Source organism: Echeneis naucrates, chromosome 16, assembly GCF_900963305.1.
Source record: "Echeneis naucrates chromosome 16, fEcheNa1.1, whole genome shotgun sequence".
Taxonomy (NCBI): Eukaryota; Metazoa; Chordata; class Actinopteri; order Carangiformes; family Echeneidae; genus Echeneis; species Echeneis naucrates.
This window is the reverse complement of record NC_042526.1, coordinates 11,729,089-11,756,096: the sequence shown is the minus strand read 5'-3', so window position 1 is coordinate 11,756,096 and position 27,008 is coordinate 11,729,089. Positions and strand designations below refer to the sequence as shown.

General features: G+C 42.4%; 1 protein-coding gene across 1 annotated transcript; it reads left to right on the top strand.

Annotated features, from left to right (window-relative positions):
* ptprq (protein tyrosine phosphatase receptor type Q) lies at positions 1-26,099 on the top strand. The gene is made up of 47 exons (XM_029522432.1): positions 1-297; positions 825-936; positions 1,529-1,637; positions 2,048-2,162; positions 3,829-3,898; positions 4,067-4,266; positions 4,438-4,666; positions 4,789-4,917; positions 5,017-5,163; positions 5,354-5,517; positions 5,891-6,389; positions 6,521-6,682; positions 6,806-6,985; positions 7,068-7,175; positions 7,586-7,867; positions 7,958-8,239; positions 8,639-8,759; positions 8,871-9,025; positions 9,125-9,270; positions 9,560-9,731; positions 10,426-10,664; positions 11,092-11,416; positions 11,493-11,768; positions 11,894-12,045; positions 12,341-12,482; positions 13,356-13,631; positions 13,777-14,151; positions 14,407-14,516; positions 14,707-14,893; positions 14,984-15,222; positions 15,385-15,454; positions 15,699-15,857; positions 16,090-16,197; positions 16,285-16,381; positions 16,495-16,568; positions 16,665-16,764; positions 17,018-17,146; positions 18,829-18,855; positions 19,020-19,101; positions 19,419-19,509; positions 19,665-19,741; positions 19,928-20,062; positions 20,200-20,325; positions 21,107-21,252; positions 21,419-21,554; positions 24,651-24,774; positions 24,856-26,099. The coding sequence occupies exons 1-47, from the start codon at positions 238-240 to the stop codon at positions 24,891-24,893; spliced, it is 7,482 nt and encodes a 2,493-aa protein (XP_029378292.1). The 5' UTR covers positions 1-237; the 3' UTR covers positions 24,894-26,099.
* Positions 26,100-27,008: the final 909 nt, after the last annotated feature.

The window sequence follows — 27,008 nt, the reverse complement described above, 5'->3', positions numbered from 1 at the left end:
CTACCCTGATTGGCTAACCACTAAAATTTTGGAATGCCTAAAGATTCATCACCATCCTGTACCTGGACAACTTACCCTATGACCTTTATCCGTGCCGATAACAAGCCTCTAGATTGTGGAGTCACTCTGGAAGGGAGTATCTGCACACCTCTGCTAACCTTTGTGCACTAACACCGGATGCAGCTCCCCTGACGAGGCCTCTAACTTGCTAAACTAAAGCTAACTCTGCTACCCAGCATGGCCTTTTCCTCACTCACCCTGCTGATCACACTCTGCCTGGGACAGGCACATTCACAGGTAAGAATTCAACACACAGCATCTTACTATGGACACGAGGATGCACCCAGGGACACCCAGGATGTGTGCATACACTATGCTTACATCGCTGACAGTCATTTCACATAGACGAGGAACCTGTTGCATATTGTGACGCATGTGGAGTTTGAGTAGAGGGCGTGCACACACTCTGAAAACATGATTAATCTTATTTCTGGGAGCAAACATAAGGTGTTAACTGTGACTCATTTCAAGGCAACATGCTGGTCTCAGTTGCAATCATTGTTTGCCCCACATGCAGAAGTAGAAAGAGTACAAGACTGTGTCTGTCATGCAAACATAAACAAACAGAAAGATGTAAACAGGTGCAACCACAAGCAGGAACAAGCTGCCATTCTTTCACAACCGCCCACCTTCTTGAAACTTAAACAGATGGTTCTTCAAACTGAGTTATGGCTAAGAGTCTTATTACAGTGCAGCATAAAGTAAATGAACTAAAACAGAAGGCTGAGTGCCGTTTGGGTGCGTATGTGTGTCTCTTCTCACAGGCTGATGTGGTCAATGTCAGTCCAGGGACACATTACAGTGTAACAGTCACAGCAGCCTCCTCCTCCAACATCAGTCCAGGAGTCAGCCGCATGATCAATACTAATGAGAGCGGTGAGATGCGCACACACACACATGCAGGCACGCACTGTTTGATTGAGCCATTGTATAGCGCATACAGTTACAGAAGATGTGTCTTATTGTGTGTGAGGGTGTGAGGGTGTGTGTGTGTGTGTGTGTGTGTGTGTGTTTTTTTTTTCTTCCATGCTTAATTCCTTTTAGGTAACTTAAGCCTGAGCTTTTGAACCACTGGATGAATGGGTCGACAGTGAATGTCTGTGAAATGCCACTGCTGTGTGAGGCCTTATTCAACAGAGGCCGGCCTAAAACACACTCATGCAAGCCTACGTAGCCTCACACACACATTAAGAGGATTGGCTCCACCACAGACATCAGAACTGTTCTTTAAAGGATTGTGGTGGTTCTGTTAAGATCTGATGTGTATAATCAGTCATACAAATTTCTTCTCAGTGGTCGTATTTGACAGAACACACTGAAAAAATGTAATTATACATAGACATGGGAACTATGCTGAATGTCACTGAGACCAAAAAAAAAAAAAACAAAAAAAAAAAAAAAAAATATATATATATATATATATATATAATCCTTTTCACACACCTCATCGTCACCTCATCACCTGCAGTTCCTGGTCCACCTTTTGGCCTTGAAGGAGAGGCTGTGGGCTCAAACGGTATTCTGCTTTCCTGGACCATGCCACCCAATGCCAACAATATTGATGGATATGTTATCAGGTAATTCTTTGTTGTTTCTCTAAAAAATTTGATCTGGGGTCTATTTATGGGTTATGTGTCTGAAACTCATGATAAAGGAATGCTTTCCCTTAACCAGTTAAAAATACTGAATATGGTAGTTTGGGTATATTCTTTTGTAAACTCTGTTCTAATCTAATATGACCCAAAGAGCCAAATTTCTTTTTCAACAACACATCAGGTTTCCAATAATAATCTTGCTGTCACATGACTGTGGTGTAATGATCAAATACGCACATAAAATCCAAACTTTCTCTTTGCTACGCTGGAACATTTGAGGATCTGTCACCACATTTTAATTCATCTAGCCCGAATACTGTTTGTTCATATATATATTTATACATGTGCATATATTGTGAGTCAATGAGCGTATATGCTGTTTTTTCCTGTAGGTACAAAGAGGTTTGTCCCTACCCTGATCTCACCTTCACACAGGTAACCAAGAACCTGGACATACCGGAGACGCTACTCACCGACTTCACCTCAGGTTCAACATACCTCATTCAGGTAGAATGCACCATTTATGATCAGTGTTGGGAATAACGGCATTAAGACTGAAGGTTCAGACATTACATTTTTTTATGTCAATGTTTTCTTGCATTAGGTTTCTATTTCATTCACTTCAAAATATGCAAAATTCAATTTATATTCTAAATTATTATATATAAAGTTGAATTTAAAGTTCCATGAAAGGTAAAGGAATCACAGTTTTTTTTAACAAATCCTGGCAACTGAAAAAAACATGAAATAAAATATAAACACAACGTTATATCCCATTGTGACTACTTTGTTTTTTAATTCTGTAACTTGAGTCAGTTACCTTTAGAGAACAGTAACTAGTAACAACCTTTTTAAAGTAACATGTCTGACGCTGATTGTGACTGAAGATTTAGCGATTTAGAGCCAGTCGTGGCAGATGGGAAATTTTTTTTATTTGATGAGCTCATTATAAAAAGTCAACATGTCAAATGATCACATTGAAACGTAACACACGGTAAAAACAAAAAGAAAAGTACAGAACACAGTAGAATGATTAAATAGAACTAGTTTTCCTAAAGGGAACTAGATAGGAGCCCTATTCCCACTGATGTTTCTCTCTGCTACAGCATATGTAGCTTTAGTTTAATAATTAACATACAACAATATAACAACTGGAAATCATCCACCTGTATTGTCACTTAGATTTTGCTAGTTAACACAGATCCCACAAGACCAGACTATCCCCTGATCTGACTGAATACCGGTAATTGATCCTGATTGCATTATTAATCAGGTAAACAGATCTATGGATCAGCCATGGCTCTTTCCACTGTCTGTTGTCACTGAGCTTGAATGTGATCGTGCTTATTAGTTTTCAGAATTCATTAACCCACAATGACCTTCATACAAATGGGCTCTGAGACTGACACACACATTGAATAAACCGTCACATACTGTATTTGTGTGCTTTATGAGTGTGTGTGCATGTATCACATTACTACATTTCACCTGGGAGTCTGTTGGTCCATTAAACTATGCAGAGAACTAATGAGCAACTTCTTTCTAATTCGGCACTGTTCCACATATTGCAGTATTAAGTTTTCCATTCGTTATTTCTACTTCAGCAGAAAAAGGTACACATGCTGACACATTCCCTGCAACAAATTCTAACATTAATGAGTAATTCAATTTAATCACGGCTCCTTAATTCCAAGTGAGCATAAAAGTTCTGCCAAGGTTACTACCTCTTTAGTAAACAAATGAAAGGATTTTCTATAGTGCTGATTCTTCCCTGTTTTTCATGCTCCCCTCTGTGCTTGGCATTATGAAAAGCTTTTAAAACTAAAGTGAAATAAGAAATATTCGGTGTTAAAAATTCAACAAATTTTCTCTTTCTTGAATAATTGACATTTTTATTATGTAACCACTCTTTTTCACAATGGTCTAGAACAGAAAATTTGGAAATCAGAGGTGAATATGGATATTGTGAAATAGTTCTGAGAGTAGTTTTTTAATCCCCCATTTACATAATTGTATTCCATTTGAATAGCTGAATACCTGGGGTTAAATGTTGTATCATTCCAGGTGTAACCATTGTTTGATGTTAACCTAGGCAATCTTATGACTGCCCTGCTGACGAGAGCCTAAATGAATCGGTACAATCCGTAGCTAACATCTCCCTCTCTATCTGTAGGTAGCAGCCAGATCTCCAGCTGGAATCGGAGCATTCAGCAAATCTGTATACATAAAGACCGCTGAGTCCTGTGGGTATCAATACATATGCACAAGCATAAAATTTAAAATGAGAGCATTATCCTGTGGAACCAAAAAGACTGAGACTACTCTCATACTCACTTGAACGGGAACATGCTCTCAGTTTCTTGGTCCCCACTTTATTTATGCATAATAATGTATTTGTCCATCTCCTGCAGCCCCTGGTCTTGTTACTAACCTGACAGCATTTGCTCAAAACCACACCTTTGTCGTGGTTACCTGGTTCTTGCCACGTCGCATCAACGGCCTCATCACTAAGTTTGCTGTCAAGGCCAAATATGCTCGTACAGGGCAGATGGTCCGTGTGCTGGAGGTCAATGCAGAGGACATCATGACCGGGGCACTGCCTCACTGCAATGTACAGTATATCAGTATATTTCTGATCTGTCTGTCTTCTTAACAGAATTGTGAAATGTTCTTTTTCTGCACTCTTTACCTGTCAGGATAATAAATACTGCCAAGGCTCAGGTCTGACCCTCTGAGCAGATTTGTTTGTGTTTATATGTCCAATGGGATTTTGTGTTTTAAGGATGCAGCTGACATCTTGTCTCGGGCAACTCTGAGCCCATTGGAAATAACAGCATCATCTCCACCCATCACCCTGTCCGCCGTGCCCCCCGCAGCCTCGTGGAGTGTGCCCATATCAGTGGGAGTAGATCAGCTGCGACCTTATACCGCCTATCTGTTCGAAGTGTCTGCCTTCACCTCTGACGGAGAGGGACAGATAGCTTCCACTATGGTCCGCATGCCAGAATCAGGTGTGGAAAAACAAGTTAACAAAGCTACTGTTTGAATATCATTTATATTAGATGGCCATGAGCATAGACGTTATAAACTGCATATGCGAAAGACATCATTTCTGTATGTTTGTGTATGGCAGCCCCAGAAGACTCGCCACAAAACTTTGCTATACTAAATATGACGTCAAGATCAATTTCCGTGTCCTGGAACTCTCCAAACATAATCACAGGAAAATTTACCTACATGCTCTACCTTTATGGACCTGCAGGTAATTCATTATATCAGAGTTGGACCAGGTAAACACATACACAATTCAGGCTCAAAGGTGACAGGAATCCATATAATTTTCTATTTCTTCCCATCTCAGGATTCCTGTATGAGAACAGCACGGGAGACATGCGGTTTGCATTTACTGGTTTGACTCCCTACACTAGGTACAGGGTGGCTGTCCGAGCTAAAGCAGCTGGGGAAGTAGGTCCAGCAGCTCAAGAAGTTGTAATTACGCCTGCTGAAGGTAGGAGCACTCAAAAGTTCACTTAATAACATCTTTTTTTTTTTTTTTTTAATGCCTCGAAATCCCTGTTACAATGACTTGATCAGCTAAGATGAGGACATCATGAGAGCACACAAAACCACATAAATGTAGGGAAACAAGCAAAAAAAGTCAAGAATACATGTCAAGTGTGCTTTCACCATATTTGTAGCTCCCGGTGCAGTGCAGAACTTGAAGGCAGTGGCCAAAGATTCTGTATCAATCCGTGTGACTTGGAAAAGCCCCGCTCAGCCTAACGGTCCAATCACCCAGTACAGACTGCAGGTCCTGGTAGAAGACACACTGCTTCAGGACATCACCCTCACTGCAGAAGTGGTAAGACAGATATTACAGGTATCTACTGTGAGCATCAACCTGTCCCATGATGGCTTACTGCGATTAAAAATATGGAGATGGAAATCAGATCAAATTCGATTGTCAGACCTAAAATAGACTTGTGCTTATTAAAGAATAATGCTGTTCTGGACTCCTAATTAATTGTAATTATTGTAAACCTGCAAACCCTTGTCGCAGTGAAGCACATAAATAAAACATCCACACAGGCATTGAGGCAGTAATTATTTTCCACTGAGTATGATAAAAATGTTTTTACAACAATTAGGTTAACGGATGTCTATTTATTTGATAAAAATGCTGAATAAGGATGCTTTACTCTTGCAACAAACCAGAAATGTGTTTTTCCCCCCAGAATTCCACTGATATAGAGCAAAATGAGACACTTCCCACTGAAGGCCCTGACAGCCAAGGCCGGCGTAAGAGAACTGCTGAGCTCAGTCTGATCACATCTGTACCAACTTTTACTACCACTGTGGTAAAAGCACGCACGCTGCCTTTCAGTGTCACAGAGTCTGGACGGGAAAGCCCCGACCACATCACTAACAATGATATTCAACCAACCGATGACCCCATGGACACTGACAATCCCAGCACCAGTTATGCTTTGCATGCTAGTAGCACCAATATTGAGTCTTTTGATTCGTCAGTCTCTGGAGCTTTTGCTTTTTCTCTTACCTCTGTACCACCTGCTTCACTTCCACCCTGGCTGACAAAGCAATCAAATGCTGGGGACATGACCTCAGATTCCCCCCCCTTGGCCCTGACTACAGGCCAAGTTCGCTTGTCAACACGGGATGCATCTATTATGGGACACTTTTCAACGCGCAGTGCAGCAGCTTTGGCTACCACAGGTGGGACAGCGCTGACTGTAACCACTGCTTTGCTTAACGTCCTGAAGCCGTTGATATAAGTATTTCTATCTGTGCCAGTGCTTATAAATCCTTTGTTATCATACTGTATATGTGCTGTGTATGTGCCACAGGTGTAACAGTGAAAGAGGAGGTGGTGGATGTTATGGCTGAGGAGTTGTCGTACCTGGTATCGGATCTAAATCCCTTCACCGAGTACACATTCAGGGTCACCGCTTCTACCACTGTAGGAGAGGGCCCTTCCACGGATATCACTGAGAAGACCAGTGAGCAAGGTGGGTGGTCATGTTATGTGCATTAATCAAAAAAACAAGCAAAAACAAAACAACAACAACAGCAGCAACATTTTAAGAATTTCATTCAGGCTAATGATGTCCCACAATGTGTGTGTCCTTCAGTCCCTAGCTCAGTGCTTGATGTGTCCTATCAAAACATCAGCTCCACATCCATACAAGTGAGCTGGGTCTCACCACTAAACCCTAATGGTCGGATCACACATTACACAGTCTACGGCGTCAAACTGGACAGTAACCAGGCCCTGAAGTGGATTACGAACAATACCAGTATATTGATAACAGGTGGAGTGCTCTGTTCTGTTATTCAAACCTTAAAAATACAGGTATGTTGGAAAATAACATTCTCCTCTGATTTGATGCATAGATTTGGAGAAGTACACTGGTTATAAGCTGCGAGTGGCTGCATCTACAGCTGTGGGAGAGAGCGCTCTTTCTGAGGAAGATGACATCTTTGTCTACACCTTAGAGGACGGTATGTTCCAAACACAAACTATACGGCTGTCGCAACAAAAACTAAGCAATATCCCTTTCTGATAAAATGCCCATAAATATATCAGGGATTAACGGGACCAATAGTAGTATATTGATATGTGGTGGACTGAAAGCATGATATGACATGATATGATGAGAAGTGGAATTAAATTTAAATTGTATTTGTCAACTTTCATGCTTATTGTTGTTACTGACAACCAGTGTGTCATGCGCCACACGCTGTGTCAAAGTAATGTTGGATATAAAGCATTTCAGTTAATTTGGCTAATCAAAATCAAATTATTGAATAACTAATATTTAATTTGACACTAATAAGCATTACATTTGTTTGTTGCCAAGCACTTTAACTGATAGATCATTTTGGGATTTTTTTTTGCATCTCACTCTTAGAGCCGGACTCGCCCCCTGTGAACCTGACTGTGGTAGACACCAGCCCCTCCACTGTCACACTGCTGTGGTCTGCGCCAGAAAAAGCCAACGGTGTGATCCAACAGTATGAGGTCCTCTATGAGAACAACTCCCTCTCTGCTTTAATGAACACCTCCACAAACAGAGTGACGCTGTTGAACATCAAGCCATTTTCTCACTACAACGTGTCTGTGAGGGCGTACACCCGTTACGGCCATGGCAACCAAACCTCAGACACATTAAACCTCCTGTCTGGAGAGGACGGTGTGTTAGCAGCTGAATCCTTACAAATGGAAGCAATATGAAATATTCAGATTTAGTAAAGGTGCATCTTCTTTCATCTTGTCTCTCTAGTCCCAGGCAGTCCTCCATACGGGCTGTCATACGAGTCCATCAGTCCTAGTGAGGTGAATGTAACCTGGCAACCTCCTTTGCTGCCTAATGGAGTCATCACCCACTACAGCCTGGAGCTTTGGAATTCCAGTCACTATCTGAACCTCACCTCCCCATCCAACTACATCTACATCATGCATCTGCGGAAGTACGCGCACTACCGCATCATGGTGCAAGCACACACTCGCGTTGGGCCGGGAAACTACAGCAGTGAGCCACTCAACATCACCACTTTGGAGGATGGTGAGAGGAATGGGTTGTGGGGGGTGGGGTTTGGTTTCAGCTCTAACAGGTTTGATGGTGATATTATGACTGGCTGACAAGTTTGACAGGCATCCGACTTCCCTCTCACCTTTACTCCTCAGCCTCGAGCTCTCTTTTTCAGAACATGCTAATCTTATTACATTACAGATAATGGATCCCATTTGTCATTCAGGATGGAGCTGCACAGTCATTACTAACAAATTGTCATTTCAGCCTGATGCGTTGTTTCTCCGTGGCACAATCCTGATGGCCTCTGTGAGAATTTGATTTGTCCAGTGCAAATATATTCTCGAATAACCTCTCAAATATTCAGTCTCTCCATTGTGAGGCCATACTCCTATTTGATTATTACTGGAAAGTCATTCTCCCACCTCTCAGCTCCAGACACACCTCCTCAGTTCCTTCTTGCCAGAAAGTTGTCAGACTATGAGGTAGAGTTGTCGTGGCAACCACCGCTTGAAGCCAATTCAGATATCCTCTACTACATTGTCAGAGTTTGGTGAGTTAGTAAGTCCCTGGCCACGTGCCAACTTTGACATTATAGCGAAGAAAAAACAAGTTTAACAAGAAAATAATATTCAACAGTAATTGTGTTCTCTCTCTCTTACAGGAATGAAACAACTGAGCTGTGGCAGAATGTGACAGAGACATCAGTGGTTATTAATGTGGACTCAGAGAGTCAATACAATGCCTCTGTGTCCAGTTGGACCAGACTGGGCGATGGAGGAGTGCTCATCTACATCAGCTTTACCACCACAGATGCAGGTGCTGGATTTTTGATGGCCATCCTTGAATGAAACATCATATGAAGTATGTATTATATGAAGAGATTTTACACCCAGGTCAACTTTGTCTGGCTTTCAGAGCCTTTCGATGCCCCACAGAATGTGACTGCTGCAAATGTGACCGCCTCCTCTATCACCTTGCTGTGGCAACCTCCCACTGAACCCAATGGGATCATTGTCCACTACACTATTTACTACTCTGATAATATCACGCTGAATCAGAAGGTAAGGCTGCATGTATAATGTACAGATAGGAGACCAGAGAAAGGAGACCATGCATATGTAAATGTTATGCTCATAGCTGGTTCCAAAATGGCCAAAAGTCTTTTCTCCACTCCAAACAAATCTGATCAAATACAGACGCTTCCTGCCAGCTCATGGTAGACCGACATAGTTAGCGTTGGCTTTTCCTTTCATTTGTCTCTCATCTTTGTTTACAGCACAAATTGAATTACCATTTAAATTTCCATTCCAGTGTGTGGACGTAACTGTAATTTTCTTTTCCACTCCATAGAGGGTTCAGGTTTCAGAACTAGCTGCCCCTGCCTCTCCTGATTCACCCCTCTCCTACACTCTGACCCGGTTGATCGGGGGCACCAACTACACATTGTGGATGACCTCCAGTACCGTGCAGGGCGATGGAGGGGTCCACAGCAAGACACTAACCCTTTTATTACCAGAGGATGGTCAGTCAGACACATACACACCTACAACTGAATAGACATACAAGTAAAATACAGTTAATTAATGAAACTAATTATAATATACGCTGAGCGTCTCTGGTGGGTAAGTCTGCACACTTTTTCCATCTCTCTTCAACTTCAAAAAGAAAATCACGTAAAAACTCTGTGATTGATGACGCAACTTTCAGCATGTCAGTGAAAGGAGATAACTGTCCGTCCGGCAAACTGGCTCTATTTTAGTCCGCCTGTCACACAGGGCCAGGATGACAGCCAGTTTGCATTTCCTTTTACTAAACGTGATGAAAGATTAGGGACAGAAAGCAAGTGCAGAACCATTTATGATTTGATGGTACTGAGTATAACAAAGCCCGACATGTTGTGTGAAGGTTGATGCTGCGCTTGTGCTATAATTGCACCATTGTCACGGAAATCCAGATGTACATATACGTGTAATATTTATTTGCACTTTGATGCTCAATGAAAGAATTTTCGAAGGTTTTGTAAAATGGCTCTCTTTGTTTTTATGTGATTTTGGGAAAAATGATGTAGACAGCCACCTCAGACTTTGTCACACAGTTACAGATTTGATTGTTGGGATTTCGATGTTTCTTGTTAACATTTTGCTTGTGAAGTATTCCCTGTCTGATCACTGATGATCACTGCTCATACTGACTCTGTATCTCTGCCTGTGCTCCAGCGGCTCCGCTCTCAGCCAAGCACCGGACCTCCAGGGCACCTTGTCTCTCCCACACAGCAAAGCCCAACAGGGGTTCACTCCCCCGGGCTCAGCCCCTCACACACACCTGGCCCCTGCCCACTTACATCCATTCATTCACTTTATGGATCACTCAAGTTTTGCCACTTCCCCTCCCATTTTTCTCCTTCATCTGCCCTTTCTTCTACTCTTCAACTCTGTTATTTTCGGAGAAGCTGACACGATGAACAGGATGAGTATTTTCTGCTCAATCTCTTTCACTCCCAAGGTTTAATTGCGTGTGTTTTCCTACTCTAAGTGCCTCTGCTTATATTTGAATGGATTATTATTTATTGGATTTTGTTTCTGTGTCTGTCATTTTTACTCTTATCTGTGTTTTGTTGTGCTATTGCTCTGCTTGATGTATTGTTATTGATTCGGTTAATTGCCACACTGCTGCCAATGGCTTTGATGGTGCTTGTGACAGATAATGATGTTGATGATGGTGACTGGTGTACTGCTTGTTTTCCCTCCCGAGTGTGGATGGTTGATGGATGCCCTTCAATTTGCTCAAAGTATCATAAAGTCACACCGACAGGCTTACAGTTTTCAACGAGTACTCTTATTCATAGTAGATGATAGTAACACAATTCCCCATTTCTTTTTTTTTTAGTACCAAGTGACTCAGTCCGAAATCTAACGGCTCAGCTCTTCAGCTCCACGGCCATAATCGTCAGCTGGGATCCCCCTTTGGAGCCGAATGGCCGTCCGTATTACCTGCTCACCTTGCAGGAAGCTGGCATCCCCTCAGATGTGACCAACCAAGGGACTCTGGCTGTCAACAAGACCATCAAGCACACCACAACTGACAATGTCTTCCTCTTCACCAAACTTAGGAAGTATTTCCCTTATGTGCTGACTGTTACCCCGGCAACTGGTGCTGGTCCTGCCTACAACCATACCAGCACAATGTACCTGAGAACAGATGACGACGGTGAGTTTATCAACATATTCATATGAAGGGAATGGTCCATATTCCCTTTTATTTGTTGACACGTGTGTGTGTTTAGTCCCTAGCTCTCCTCCCCTGATGGTGTCAACCAGGAACGTGACCTTGTCCTCCATCGCTGTGGTATGGCAGCGCCCTCTGGAGGCCAACGGAGAGATAACTGAGTACACCCTGACGCTGTTTGGCCCAGGGGGCTCCAGCTCAACCCATACCCCTAATACCTCGTTCCTCCTCACCAACCTTCTCCCGTACACAGCTTACAATCTGACGATAACAGCAGCTACACGTAAAGGTTCAGGGCCTTACCTGCTGCTACAGCTGCACACTGATGAAGGAGGTTAGTTTGGAAGCAGACATTTGACATTTTTCTAGGAACCTAATTAGATAATACTTTGAAGGCCATAAGTGCGTTGTAAATCTATCTTCTATCTTCTTCTCTATCTGCCTAACTTTGTGTTTCAGGCCCCATGTCCCCACCCCGTAACTTGACTATATATAACCACACGGCAGTGTCTGTGTGGCTGATCTGGGAGCCTCCGCTGGAGCCTAATGGTGTGGTGATACAGTATGGCTTTAGGATCCGCAACCTCATCACACACACCGTCACACATCAGGTATCATTAATTTCACACACCAAAAGACACTCCACAATAACAGAAACACATATCTGAACACAGTTCAGAGAGTCACTCAGTAAAAGCACACACTATCCAGCTGACAGTAGCTCTAATTTCACACTCCAGATGCCTCTCAACAGTAACATTATACTTACAGACATGCACATATGTGTGCTGCTAAAGAGAAGACGTTATCCACTTCAGTAATCAGAATAAGATGATTTCATCTTATCTCTCGCTCTCTCTCTCTCTCTCTCCCTCACTCTGTGTGTGTGTCCGTGCACAAATGTAGAATTCCTCCGGTCCTTCAACCACTGAGTATCTATCGGGCTTCAGGCCTCATCGCTCTTATGAGATCAGCGTTTACAGTTACACCAGGGTGGGCCATGGGAATCAGTTCAGCAGCCCTGTGACCTTCACGACAAATGAGTCAGGTAAAGCACGCAGTGCCTGCACACAGAGGACTTAGCTCTTATTTATTTTATTGATAACCTTTAGAATTTAGCGTTAATCTTCAAACTGCACTTTGCATGTTGAGGTCTCTTCTAAATAACATATCCATACCTCGTGGAAAAACTGATGTGCAAACAGATCAATGCAAAAACACAAACTTTTTATTGACATTTTTAAAACCCATCAAAAATAACAAACCTAACAACGTAAAACATTCGATTAAAAGTGCAAAAATATCATCTATTCCTTATCTATATCATTTATCTGCCAGGCTCACTGGAGCCTTTCCCAGCTCAAATTGGGCTCAGGCAGGAGACACCTTGGACAGGTTACCAATCTATTGCAAGCCTGATAAACAACCATTCTGCCTCACAGGCAATGTTACCAATTAACTTTGACCTGTGTGCTTTTTGGACTGTGGGAGGAAACCAGAGGGAATCAACACATTTTTTAATCACAGTTGCATAAAAATATTTTTAACCCCTGCTGTTCAAATCTTCTGAGATAAAACCAAACCTTACTCCGTTTGTAAATAAATGTAAAATACATACTGAGGGCTTAAGCTTGAAGTTGTTTTCAAGGGCATGTGTGCAGCCACTGATACTAACACATGCTTTCCCAAGGCTCCCCCCCCCCCCCCGCCCGTCTCTCTGTCTCTGTGCTTGCATATTATTTTATAAAAGGGCTGTAAAGTATATATTGTCATATTAATATATATATATATCATCATATGTAGCCAGAGGAGACACCACTGCAGTTTTCTCATCTGTATATCAAACACTGCTCACAAACACTGACGCGTGATGCAAGTGTAACAATGCCACTGCCTCACCTCTGCCTCTCTCTGTCTGTAGTATCTGATGCTGTGGGGAACCTTTCTTGCTTGGGAGTGAGCTGGGATTCGATTCAGTTGTCCTGGGAGCTTCCAGCCAACCCTAATGGGCAGATCATTTTTTATAAGCTTTTAGTGGAGCAAGACTTGCAGACCTACACGTACCAGGTTAATTTATCTGAGTACACAGTGACTGGGCTGTCACCAGACCAGCAGTATACACTCACTGTGACAGCAGTCAACTCTGCAGGACCTGGAGACAGCGTAAATTGCACTGCGTCCACTCTTTCTGAATCAGGTAGTCAGTCTTACTGTAATGCCTTGACTTACACCCAGGCACTGCTGGATGTAATCTAGTTGGAGCTTCTGCCTTTGGCTTCAATGAATCGCTAATTTAATACAGAATGAATACTTGATTAAATCCTCTTTATCTCCTCAAACAGTCCCAGCTGCCCCTCGGTTCCTCTCCATCTCTCAAGTCATGCCTAACAATGTGACACTCCAGTGGGCTCCTCCTCTCTCCATACCAGGCCTGCTGAAAGAGTACCTCGTCATTGCAGAGCTGCTCTCAGCTGTTTGTGAAACAAACATCCTACCTACTGCACAGCCGGCCTCAGAGGACCAGCTGACTCCAGACTGCATAGACTCTCATATCTCAGTGTCAGTAAATGCTTCTGATAGCAGTGAAGAGGGATACAATCGCATCACACTCCAATCCCTGGATAAATACAGGTACTACCGCTTCAGAGTGGCTGCTGTGACCAACGCTGGAGTTGGAGAGTATACACGCTGGACTTATGCACGCACCCTCGCTGGAAGTAAGAACATCGCCGTGATTGTATGACCTTTCTGTGTTGGCAACTCTCATGACCAATATACCAACTAGCATTGTAAAGGGTTAACTCAGACAGATATCTTTGTATCAACTGATGAATTTTCTGACTTGTTATAAAATCAACCTTTGCTAAATGAATACATTTTTTTAATTATTCAATGAAAAAACTATGCATTTTAACTTAATTCAGCATCATATCAGTTAATAGCACTTATGTATGTATAATTCCCTCACTCAGACCCTGATGCCCCTCCCAGTGACCTCAAGGTGATCTCCACCTCCAACGGCCTTCGTATTTCATGGAGTTCTCCGGCTATTCTCTCTGGACCGACTTCATATCTTGTGCAGGTCTTGTATTCACACACACAGCCAGTGAAGTGTAAAACACGGGTAGACGTTCTCAGAGTAGATCAACATGATATGTTTTAAATAGCAGCAGCAGCAGCTCAAAGGCAAGTTCACAGTCTGTGTGATGTTAAGTGCAAACAGTGTGCAAAAAAAGTATTATATGTTTCCATGAACTGTGCTGTGATGTCAGGTGGACGGCCCTGGCTCCAACATCTCAGTGGTACGGGCCCCGGGAGAGTCAATGGTGGTTGTCATCACTAACTTGACTGCTTTCACCCAATATAACGTGACCATCACTGCTTTCACCGGCCCACTGGAACTGGCAGCCTTTGACGGGAAAGCTGTTGGTCCTATTGAGTTTCAAACACTGGAGGAGGGTATGTGAAAATTTCCTTGAGGCAGCTCCAATCAAGTGACCATCAATATCTCACTGTTTGTCTTTCGTACAAATTCTGCTGTGTCTTCAGAGCCCAAAGATCCTCCCAAGAATGTGACGGTATCAGTTATCCCAGAGGAAGTGAACAGCGTGAAGGTGACGTTCACACCCCCAGAGGAGCCCAATGGAAACATCACTGCCTACTTTGTGTACATATATGAGAAGGATAAGCTGGTCAGGAACATGAGCCTTGACATCATCCAAAGAGAGCAAAACACCCTGACTGCTGTCATAGAGGGGCTGAAGGGAGGACACAGCTACAGTATACAGGCAAGGACATACACCTGGAGCTGTAAGAGCAGAACAATCAGCACTGCCGGCACTCCACTATCCCTCAGAGCTTGGGCAAATTGTTGTTTTCCTGTCTTAAACTCTTTGCTCTGCTTGTCCCCCTCTATGCTGTCTTCCCCTTATCTTTTTGTCTGTTCATAGATCTCAGCAAGGAATGGGGCTGGCAGGAGCCCGCCCAGTCCTCATGTCCAGATAACAACTGGAATCAAAGGTGCTCTCTCAGTGTCTCGTTTCTTCGTACAGTTTCTTCCTTTCCTTTCTGCGTCAGTGCAGGAAAATTTCCACTGCACAGTATGATTGCTCAGTACAACCGTACTCAGTAGTGACAGTAAATGTGACTCAGCAATATAGTTAAGGTCTGCGTTGATGAAGAATAAAACTACCTCAAGCCTACATGTGTATGTGTGCGCGCGTTCCTCTGTTTACAGGTGCTTCTTTTTTTTTTTTTCCTCCAGCCCCGGCCAAGCCAACCCAAAGACCCCAGGCAGTACTGGGCCACGGAGGGGTTGCCATGGTTACCCACAGGAGTATAACCATCCGCATGCCTGCCTGTTTCTATAGTGACGACAATGGACCAATCACAAAAATTCAAGTCATCGTGGCCGAGTCAGGGGGTATGATTCTTCAAAAACATTAAGAGCCGCCACTTTTAGTTGAACACGCTTGGCTAACTGTCTGCTTTTGCTTTAAACTTCATCTCAATCTCAATCCCATTATTCAGTCAGTCACTTTCTTGAGCTCACAAAAGACAAAATGTGAACAAAGGCTGAAAGGCTTCATGTCAGCCGAAATTTGACTCAGCTCTCTTATCGGCTCTTTTTCTCTCTCACTTTCATCCTGTCATAGCGAAGGACAGCCAGAACCTGACCAGCTGGAAGAATGCATTTTTTGATCGACCTGCCCCTTACCTGACTGACAAGGGGTTCCCCAACCCCCCGTGTTTTTTGGGGGACGGTGCATTACACATGGACGCACACGTCAGAGGTGATCTCAGTGTGTCTGGAGACGGCAGGCCCCTGGTGAGGCACAATCACACCTCAGCAGGAACATACGTGATCGGAGAGAGCAATGACTGTATGCAGGAGAACAACACCAACAGTCTGTGCAACGGACCATTGAAGCCTAACACAGTCTATGTGTGAGTGCACTCCACACATCCACTGAGACACCCAACAATTTAGAAAACTGTTCTTTATTCTTTCTATATAATGATCTTATGCTGAGACTGGACTGTTGTTTCCTATTTACCAGATTTAAATTCAGAGCCACTAACAGTAAAGGCCAACACACAGACTCTGAGTACTCTGACCATGTCAAAACTGCAGGTATTTACAGTCATCCTTGTTTAATCCTCCATCAAAAAGTGAAAATATGATATGTGAAAGGCAAAATTTTGTTCTCTCCGCTGTTTCTCTATGAAGCTGATGGGCTGTTGACCAGGGATGAGCAGATCATTCTGGGTGTTCTGCTTTCCTTCTTCCTGGCTGTCTTACTCATCATCATCATCTGTGGCTCAGTCAAGTAAGATGAAAACGTGCATTCTTTACATTGCCAGCAATCGTATATTTACTGAATCACTGCATTGATTTCCATTCCGTTTTAACACAAACACACATGCTTTGTGTAAGTTCCTGTATAAGGCATCTCTAATCATGCTGAGCATAATTGGCAGTAATTTGTTTATTTTTCTTCATCATTCATCACGTATGTGCATTTTTATGTATGTGTTGTCGTTGAGCTTTGTTTGATTGACATGCTCATCATCAAATGTTAGAATCCATCAGCGCAAGAAGGAGGGGGGAACTTACTCCCCCAGAGAGGCAGAGATTATAGAGACAAAGTGTAAACTGGATCAGCTGATCGCTGTGGCAGATCTAGAGCTGAAGCAAGAGAAACTCAACCGGTAAGTCTGTGCACTTAGTTTGTATCTAAAAATGTTACTTTTCCTAATATAGCATGTAAAACATTTTTGGCTGTTTGTACACTACATGACTTCAGGCTTGATTTATCTGCTCCAGATAAGGATTTAAATGTCAGTCAACAAGACAAAAATCTCTTTGCTGCAGCCAACTTGTGCGCTCCTGTCAGCTCTAAATCTTCTTGTGCTGTAGAGTTTGTGCAGAAAATAAAAGCAGCACAGCGTCATTGTGGCTTTAAAGTTTATCCTCCGTTCTCTGTTGCACAGGCAGTTATCCCGTCTGCATATTTCTAACCAAGCTTGCCTCCAAATTCGGAGTCACGCGCCTCTGTTTTTGTCCTTTTCTCACACAAACAAGTGCACAGGAAGCAAGCTGCTCTTCCCTCTCAAGCTCAACAGTCAGGTTCAATGCTGGTATTTACTCTATCAAGGCCACTGGTGGTTAACATGAAGTGAGAAATTGAGCTAGAAAAAGCTTTTCATATGAGTAGCACAAGTTATTTTCATTTTGCAATATAAATAAATGTCACTGAAACAACCAATCAACATAGAAAGTCATCTAAACAGCAGATAATGGTCCCTTATCTCTTAGGTGTCTTTAATCATGTAAATGCATATCTTGGGAGAGTTTTGTCTGCCATGTTGAAGATTTCCATACAACGTTTTTGTATTCAGTAACCGATCCTGAGAATAATTCTTCATCAGTCCATTGGGAATGTATGCATGTTGTGTCATTTAGGTACAACCAGATTAGGACGGTGTCTCTCTCTGCCTTGTTGTGGCCAGTCTCTTCAAAACTCTATAAACGGCCCCATTCGAAGCACAGTCTATGCTAAGATAACACAGCTGTCCCTGTCGCTAACAAATATATTTCCTTGCATGCAGGCACCTACACTGACTTTCCTTGGCTGTATTTTTCTCTCACCGAGCACTCTTCTCCCACCAGGTATTCTTCCTTCTTCTTTAGACGGAAAGAGATTTATGTCATCCAGTAAGTCAGTCTTATGACCTGTGTGTGCCACATTTTGCTGTGTAGTGTTGGTTTTCATGTTGTCTGCCACATTTTCATTCACTCATCTGTGTGCGTGTGTATTCATGATGTTGTCCATTAAGGCTTTGAACTGTCCATCTGAATTGTTTATTGAACCTTCAGTGGAGGCCGACAGTTCAAATGAATCAGTGACGTTAGAGTTTTGCTCAGTGGCTGCTCCTTCTCCATCACTGGCAGGGACTGCAGTGCTTCACTGACACTCGTCTCCTTGAAACCATTTTGATTTGTATAGCCACTCACCATCTCTAATTTACTTGGAAGGCTTAGCAGGGCACAAATGGTAAGCTTTATCGATAGCCAAGGATCTGCGAAGCTACAATTCTTCAGTAAATTAGAGAAATACTAGCCACAGGGAAATTGACAACATGCTTCATTCCAGTTTACTGATGTTCACACTCCTTTGGAATAAAAACATGAAATTCATCGAAGTAAGTGTTAAATCAAGTGGATTTGATGAAAAGCTAGTTAAATGTCTTTTGCTTCAACATACAACATCATCCGCCCCAACAAACAGGATCAGTTCAGCTGTCATGGACAGAAATATTACAGTGTGGGCTGTGATTATTCAGCTAATTTGTTTATTTTGGTTGATTTCTTTCTGTCTTTTTTCTAACAGGCTTCTCAGCTACAGGAAGTCACTCAAGTAAGTCATCCTGCATAAATAATGTGAAATTGCACAAAGTAGCTGCACATTCCAAACAGCTCAGTATTTCCAAGTTGCGACCTAGTTTAGAGAAAATAGCATATTGCTGTAGATAACTCTCCACCTCTCGCATCCTTCTGTTTCCCTCCCGCTCGCTCTGTCAGGCCTGTCAATAAGAAGTCTTTCCTGCAGCATGTAGAGGATCTGTGTGCCAATGACAACGCCAAGTTCCAAGAAGAGTTCGCTGTAAGTGTTTGCTTACAACATAGACCCATGTTTATTAAATCTCTGTATTTTGGAAATTGGGTTGGAATAACAGGAAGTTGCCTTAAAATGCCAGGGGGGGGAGGGAAAAAAAAAAAAAAAAAAAAAAATCACAACCAAAGTCGATCATTAAGGAAAATGTGGTGTTCATAGGCTGAGGTATAAGACCCAGAACAGACAAACACAATTTACTAGATAGTGAAAATACAAAAAAAGTGTGAATGTGTTCTAGAAATGCCGGCCCTGACCTTTAACCTCGGTGTGTTTCTGTGAATAATAATAACATTTCATCTCCCCAGGAGCTCCCGAAGCTGCTGCAGGATCTGGCCACCACAGACGCTGACCTGCCCTGGAACAAATCCAAAAACCGCTTCCCCAACATCAAACCTTGTAAGCAAACAGGCTAAAAATGACCTTCCAGACTTTGCACCAAATTTCTCTCTTATGTTGTAGCTTTAATGTTAACTGTCTTTGAATTTCACCACCACTTTCACAATCGCCTTTTACACATTTCAGCCGCATTTTTCTCACTGCACTGTGTCTAGACAACAACAACCGGGTGAAACTGCTGTCAGAACCAGGCACTGCAGGCTCAGACTACATCAATGCCAGCTTTGTCTCAGTGAGTACTAGTTGTCACAGTTAAAATCCTGTGGTTAACTTGGAGGGTCACTTCCACTTGATAGCATTTGCAGATGTTTGCAGATCATTTTTTTTTTTTTAATTTTCTGTGTCTGATGGATGGATGTGTGGCTCTATAACATAAGCTGGTATATAAAAGCCCTTATCTGTTCTTCTGTTTGTGCAGGGCTACCTGTGCCCAAATGAGTTCATAGCCACCCAGGGTCCCCTGCCTGGCACAGTTGCCGACTTTTGGAGGATGATCTGGGAAACAGGAACCCGCACCATAGCTATGCTCACGCAGTGCTATGAAAAAGGCAGAGTGCGTCATGACAGATTTGACACTCTTTTGAAACACAACTAGCATCAGCATTCAGCATTCAGGGGACAAGCTAAGCTCTACTAGCAGTGTTACATCTGCTGCAGAGATCTAATGTGTGTGTGTGCTCACCATTTCAGATTCGATGCCACAAATACTGGCCTGAAGACAACAAGCCAATGTCAGTGTTTAGTGACATTCTCATCTCAAAAGTGTCAGAGGAAGTCCTTCCTGACTGGACTGTCAGAACGCTGAAAGTAGAAAAGGTAACCAGACTAATGATCACTGTCAAAAACACACACACTTTACTGTTTTTCTTCTCAAACAGAAAGGTGTGTTAGTCCAATATGTCTCAGTGACTACAGAATGAGCCTGTCTAGACTATAATGTGCTGTACATACTGGGAAGTCTGAATCAGAAAAACAGCCAATAAGAACTTTATTTTCATTACTCCACATTACAAATACAACTGAAAATGTGAAAGCAATATATTCCAATATATTCAGAAAAAAAAAAAAAAAAATTAGGTCCTGAATAATTTTCTAAAAACAGCCAGTCACCAAGAACAGCAGGGCACTATAATTTTTAGCTCTTATTACTGTATCACCGGAGTCCACGGCGTACTCGTTTTCAACCACAGACCTGGTGCCCTGCTGTGTTGCCATGTTGTGAGATCAACGGTTCATCTTTATGAGGGAACATGTCACCCAGTGCAGCCGTGTCACTCACTGAAGTGTCAGTGTGTCATTTAGCACACACTGACCACTCTAGCAGAACAGACCAATCAATTAAACATTTATTTTTGCCCTTTTTATGGATTTTGTTTACAGGTATAATAAAACAGAAAACACCACAAATCTTATCTAAGCTATCTGCACTTTAATGATTTTATAGTGTAATTAGTATGTAAATACAATGTAATTACATCCAGAGTCATAGCTGCTATGTCATTATGAGGTAAATACTGGAATTAGCTTAGTAATGAAGGGAACTCAGGCATGAATTTGTTCTTACTGCCTTGATTTTGATATAAATTATTCTATGCAGCAAGGACACTACATTCTGGTCCGCCACTTCAACTACACATCGTGGCCTGAGCACGGGGTCCCAGAGTCCTGCAGCACTCTCATTAAGTTTGTCAAAGCTGTCCGAACCCACAGGCACGACAACACCACAATAGCGGTTCACTGCAGGTATCGTGGTCCCCTCAGCGCTCACATACTAACACAACATAAATGATATTCCTGTCCTTAAGAATAAACTGCACGAATTGCTTAAATTTTGGAGAGGTCAGAAAACAAGCGAGTTATGTGCAGAAGGGGATCAGATTGAAACGTAATGCTTTCACTCTCTCTCCAGTGCTGGTGTGGGAAGAACAGGTGTGTTTGTTGCCTTGGACCACCTCATTCAGCACATCAGGGATCATGACTTTGTGGATATTTATGGCCTGGTGGCTGAATTGCGCAGCGAGAGGATGTGTATGGTACAGAATCTGGTGAGTTCACATGGGGGGAAGAAAAAAAAAAAAAGAAAATAAACGAAAGATTAACGATGTATTTTGTCTTCGCTGTACCGGTGCACAGTGAACCATCAAAGACTAAGAAAAGTGCAATGGCATGACATATGTCAGTGTAGCTGTCCTACTTTTTACTTCATCTCTTGCTGTGATCATGTCCCCATGAGGAAATATTTGTAAACGTCTCCTTTTGACAAAGGAAATGATCTGGCAGAGGATTAAAGTCATATCCAGAGCAGGATTCCCCATCTTGAAACAGCATGAACCTATCCTAAACCATCCCACTCACTTATTACTTGCGCATCACTGGTGTGTGTCTCAGCGTCTGCAGGGACCCTCTGCATCGTGCCTGTGCTTCCTGCAGTATTTTTTTTTTTTTATTATTATTATTTCTTGCTGATCTGTTTCTTTGTGTACAGATTTTAGCAGTCAGGGGGGGGTTTGAGCCTTCAGACATACTTCTCTGAGACAATAGTGTTCAGCTAATAGCACAGTAGCTTAGCTCACTACAAAGAGCTTTAGCTTTGAGAGCCCATCATACAGATCAGTTTTACAGACACGGATGCGCCTTGTCAACAGACAGCTTTAAAGTTTGTAAGTTAAGCATATTATATAAAACTATTTGATGTATTAAAAACTTGTCTTGTTGGCCGATGGCTTGCTTGATGCTTTGAACTTCAAAAATTTTGTCTCGACATCCCACTGCATGGGACGGGTATTAAAGGATCAATGTTGGAAAAGTCAAGAGGCACATTACACAAACATAAGTTTTCCTTCAATTCAGACGACAGCTCTTCAATTGCATCAGTTAATTAATTTTAAGTTATTCATTTTGCTGGGAGGTTAGGGAAATCCAAATCCAAGAAAATGTCAAAGTATATTCTATGAGCCAAAAAACACAAAACCCTGATCGAGCCTGAACACATTTTTTGGAGTCTTGTGAAAAGATATTTTTCTTTGAAAAATTGACCTTGAGAACTATTGAAAACGCTGGTGAAAACAGATGATATTTAGAGTAAACACAAGAAACTTGTGCGGCCAAAAAAAAAAAAAAAAAGGACCAGACTCAGTGTCTAACTCCCTAACAACAAACTTTCGCCCTGCTCTATGTGCCCTGAAGATCATGAATATCCAACTAGGCCAGTGAGCAGTGATAGCTAACGTCTTTCAGGTCATCAGGGGGGAACCTACTTCCACCGGTGTTTCGTCTAGTTGGTCCCATGACACCTCCAGGAGGCTAGACAGTGATCACTGGCATCCCAGAGTCACTAATGCCAGCCATCACTGCTGCTCACACCAAGACAACTATTTCAAACAGCACAATGGTCGACTACTCCGACTTCTCACCAACTACACCAGTGAAAGCAGGCTGGGGATGCAGACCCTGGTTCGGGTAGGGGGGAGAAGTAGAAGAAGTGGAGATAAAAGTAGGGCTGGGATACAAACCCAAGTTCGGGTAGGGGGCATGAATGTATAGAGGGTGTAGGAGGTGGAAGACAAACTACACTCGCAGATTCAGCAATCAAACTCACCTGAACAGTCCTATAATCAGAGAGACAAGTCAAGTCAAGTCAAGTCAAAGCAATACAGGCCAACTCACCTGGACTAACCGCATGGTCTCAAAGAGGCCCAAACAGGCCACACCCTCCACTTTAATACACTTCCTCTTCCTGGATTTCTTCCTCTGCTTCTCCTAAGAGTCTGTCTGTCTATCTTAAGCGCTCCCCCTGCTGGGCCCCCAGCTACTATTACTTCTTCTAATCCAGATCCACTGACTGGATCTTACTGCCTCATCTGACATTTCCTTCACTGTTTTCCTCACACTCTGTCCCCTTCCTCCAACACCAGATCTGGCTACAAACCCTCTACATCCTACTTCCACTGGACAAATCCTGACCTTCCATCCTCACTGCTCAGCATCCTTACCTAGATCTGCATACCTGAGCTTTTTCTTTCATATGTTTCTTCAACTGAATCCTCCCACGGCACAGTCAGCTCTATGAAATATACTTTCTTTCTACTCCTAGACCACACAATTATATCAGGCCTTAGCTTTGTGCAGGCTATTTCCTGGGGAACAACAAGCTTTCCTCCTAAATCCACCTGCATCTCCCAGTCACTGGCATCCTCTAAGCTGCCTTGCCTCCTTATTAACTTTCCCTCCTTCTTGAACAAACTGCCACTCTCTTTGTCTTAGCCCGTCCTAAATTGGCCTGCCTCTGTGTATCTTCAACGCCTAAGCTTTTTAAAACCTGGTTATGACGCCACGTATCCCGTCCTTGTGACAGACTAACCTTACAACCTGACAAGATGTGCTTTAGAGTTGCAGCACCTGAACACAACGAACATAGCGGGTCTCCATTTACCCAGAGTTTTGGGTTCTGGGAAGTTGGCAATACATCATATGTTGCTATCAAAAATCTAATCCTACTTTCCTCCATACTCCACAGCTCTTTCCAACTAAGCTTTTTCTACCACATCTTTACTCCCAGATAACAGGAGCTCTGTCCTAACCTTAGTACATTTCAATTCCTTCACTAGACCAGATAAATTATGAGACATAATTCTGACCCCAATTGATTCATCCAGTTTGATCCAGTTTCAATTCAGTCGAGTCAACTTTATTTATCCTTGAAAAGGCAATTTAGTTTTGTAGTCTATCCAGAACACACAGACATCAGACAACATCCATCCATTAAATTCATCTCAATTCCTCAGCTCATGCCAGAGGAGTCAGCATGTGGACAGGACGTGTATGCGATACAGTGCAAATTATCAATAAATATAAGGAATGAATGAGTGCATATACAATACTAATGAGCAAAGGGCATCTACGAGAAACCACAGACCACAGGAGAAGACAGGAATAAATAATAAACAAATACATCCCTTTCCATTTAAGACTCAAAAAGCTTTAAAAGACTTGCGAAAGGTGTGAAGGCTCTAGGGCAGTGATTTGTTTTTGTGAGAGGAGCTTTAACACGGCAGCCTGAAGGCAATACAGTGAACTCTCAGTGTAGAATGTGGTTAGGGTGGTGAGTTGTGTCCTTTAACTGTCATTGTGCGTGCCATTAGGCCCAGTACATCTTCCTGCACCAAAGCACACTGGAGCTGCTGAACAACAAAGGAAACAGTCAATCCATCTGGTTTGTCAGCTACTCTGCTCTGGAGAAGATGGACTCACTGGATGCCATGGAAGGTAAATGACACACCAACACGTGCTCAAAGAGAAACAGCCGCCACAGCGCAGAGCTCATTTCACGTTTACCCTGATTTTTAGGAGATGTTGAGCTGGAGTGGGAGGAGACCACCATGTAAAGACAAACTGGGGGACACCTACACTCACAGAGTGTGAGACATGTTTTTCTGGGTCTTTGGGATGTGACCTGCATGCAGATCTGGGACAGGGCGGCCTCCACCACGCAACAGAAGAGGGCACAGGAGGAGAAGCACAGACTAAACAGAGTGGTTTGTCAATCTACGGATGACTTTGTCGCTCCACTTCAATCACCTTTCAGCACAGTCCTCCCTTTCTTAAACCTCCTGTCTGCTTGTTTTCAAAGAGAAAAACAAAAGAGAGACGGGACAAAGAAATTGAGAAACAATAGGGATAACAGAGAATTGTTGGGCTGACAGTGACAGCTCTATTATCTGTAAACCCACGGATACTTTGCACAGATTGATTCCACTGTGTATTGCGATTACTGTATTGTGTTGATATCATCTATGTTTTTGTAAGATAATTTATTCAGCCAAAATGGTGTGCTTCTTTTTTTTCCAATCTCTTTGTAATTCTACCTGTGTCAATGAGTTGTTAAGCCTTTCTCATGAGTGATTAGCAAAAAGTAAAGCAACTTGTATTTTTTCTGGCATTGATACTTTATGCTACAACTCACCAGACTCTCCTGCGTCAATATATTATTCTAATATGAAATTACAAATGGACTTTTGGTTTTAAGCTAGACTCCAGTCGAAAATTATGTAGGCCTACCCTAAATTCACACACACACATTTTTATTTGCAGACTGCAGCACACAATCAGACATTCAACAAGTACTGGCAGATTCAATATTGCTTTGGGACTGACCTCATCTTCAAATGAATGAGTTCGGACCCGGTGAGCCGGGAGGACACAGAAACAGCAATATAGACTGATTTTCAATAAGCTCCTTCATTCCACTCTGCTCCTCACACACCTGGTCCAGATTCATTCATTAGAAAGGCCGGCACAGCTTCAGACACACACATCGTGAAGATGATATTGACATCAAAAGCAGATGAAGATCACCAGAGACATCACAGTCACAACAGACGGAGAGTAAAAACTACTTTATTCTTTCATTCTCTTCAAACAGAAAAAATTAGAAATATTCCATTAGTAAACATGTTGCTCTTTAAGAAATCTCCTTTTTATAAATATTGTGAGGGTGCAAAGATTAATGACAGCGCTCTACAGTGAGGGTGCAGATCAGTGCATCTCCATGGCAACCACAGAGAAGCCAGGGATAAAGGGGTCGAGCATAGAGGAGGGGGGAAGTAGAGGGGGTGAGGGGGAAAATGACATCAATCAACCCAACATGCCCTGACAACAATGATACAAACATACAATCAAGACTCCTCCCCTGCACTGTAAATCAATGCAAAGAAAAAAAAAAAAAAAAAAAAAAAACAACCAAAAAAAAATGCAAAACAATATCATGCTGTATTGAAGAAGTCAGTCAGAGTTTACAGTAAATAAAGTTGGGAGGCTGACCGGAGAAATCAAGCAGTTTCTAAAGTGACATCTAAGATGGATTTGTTGTTGCTTTGGCAGCTATGCGCAGTGTGTGTATATCAGTGTGTGGCTGTATGAGCATGTGTGCACTTGTATAATATGCTGTAATTGTGTATGTGCACACGCATGTGTGTATGTGTGTGCACATGCGCGTGTGCATGTGTGTATGACCTGTGGTTTATTTGATGTATTTGCCAATACAGCATAGCCCTTTACACACTTTAACAGGTGACACAACCATCTCTTAATAATCCTGTAATAATATGACATGGTAATTTAATGATTAATGTAGAGCTGTAATGATATCTGTGTTTGTTACCATGGGAACTAGAGTGAATTCTATAAAAGCTGCCTGTTTCCCGTCTCTTGGAGCAGTAAGATTTAGGACCCCCCCCATATTAAATGTGAATAATAATAATAATAATAATAATAATAATAATAATAACTAGAATAATTATAATATCCGTTTTTTTTTTTCCTTTTAAACTAGATCTTCTCTGTACAAATACATACGTAGATACACACACTGGGCAAACCACTTTTCAGAATAAATCTATTTGATCTATTTACAATATATCCAATATATTCTGTGGTGCAAAAGGTACAAGACATGTTTGCTGTGTCTCAGTTGGATGGTTTGTGATTTGCTGTACAAACTG

Bases quoted from the DNA above. Each gene is read 5' to 3' on its own strand.
- ptprq (XM_029522432.1), top strand. From the start codon at position 238: ATGGCCTTTTCCTCACTCACCCTGCTGATCACACTCTGCCTGGGACAG. The intron at 4,267-4,437 runs GTACAGTATATC...TTGTGTTTTAAG, and splicing joins GGGCACTGCCTCACTGCAAT to GATGCAGCTGACATCTTGTC. The intron at 21,253-21,418 runs GTATCGTGGTCC...CTCTCTCTCCAG, and splicing joins ACAATAGCGGTTCACTGCAG to TGCTGGTGTGGGAAGAACAG.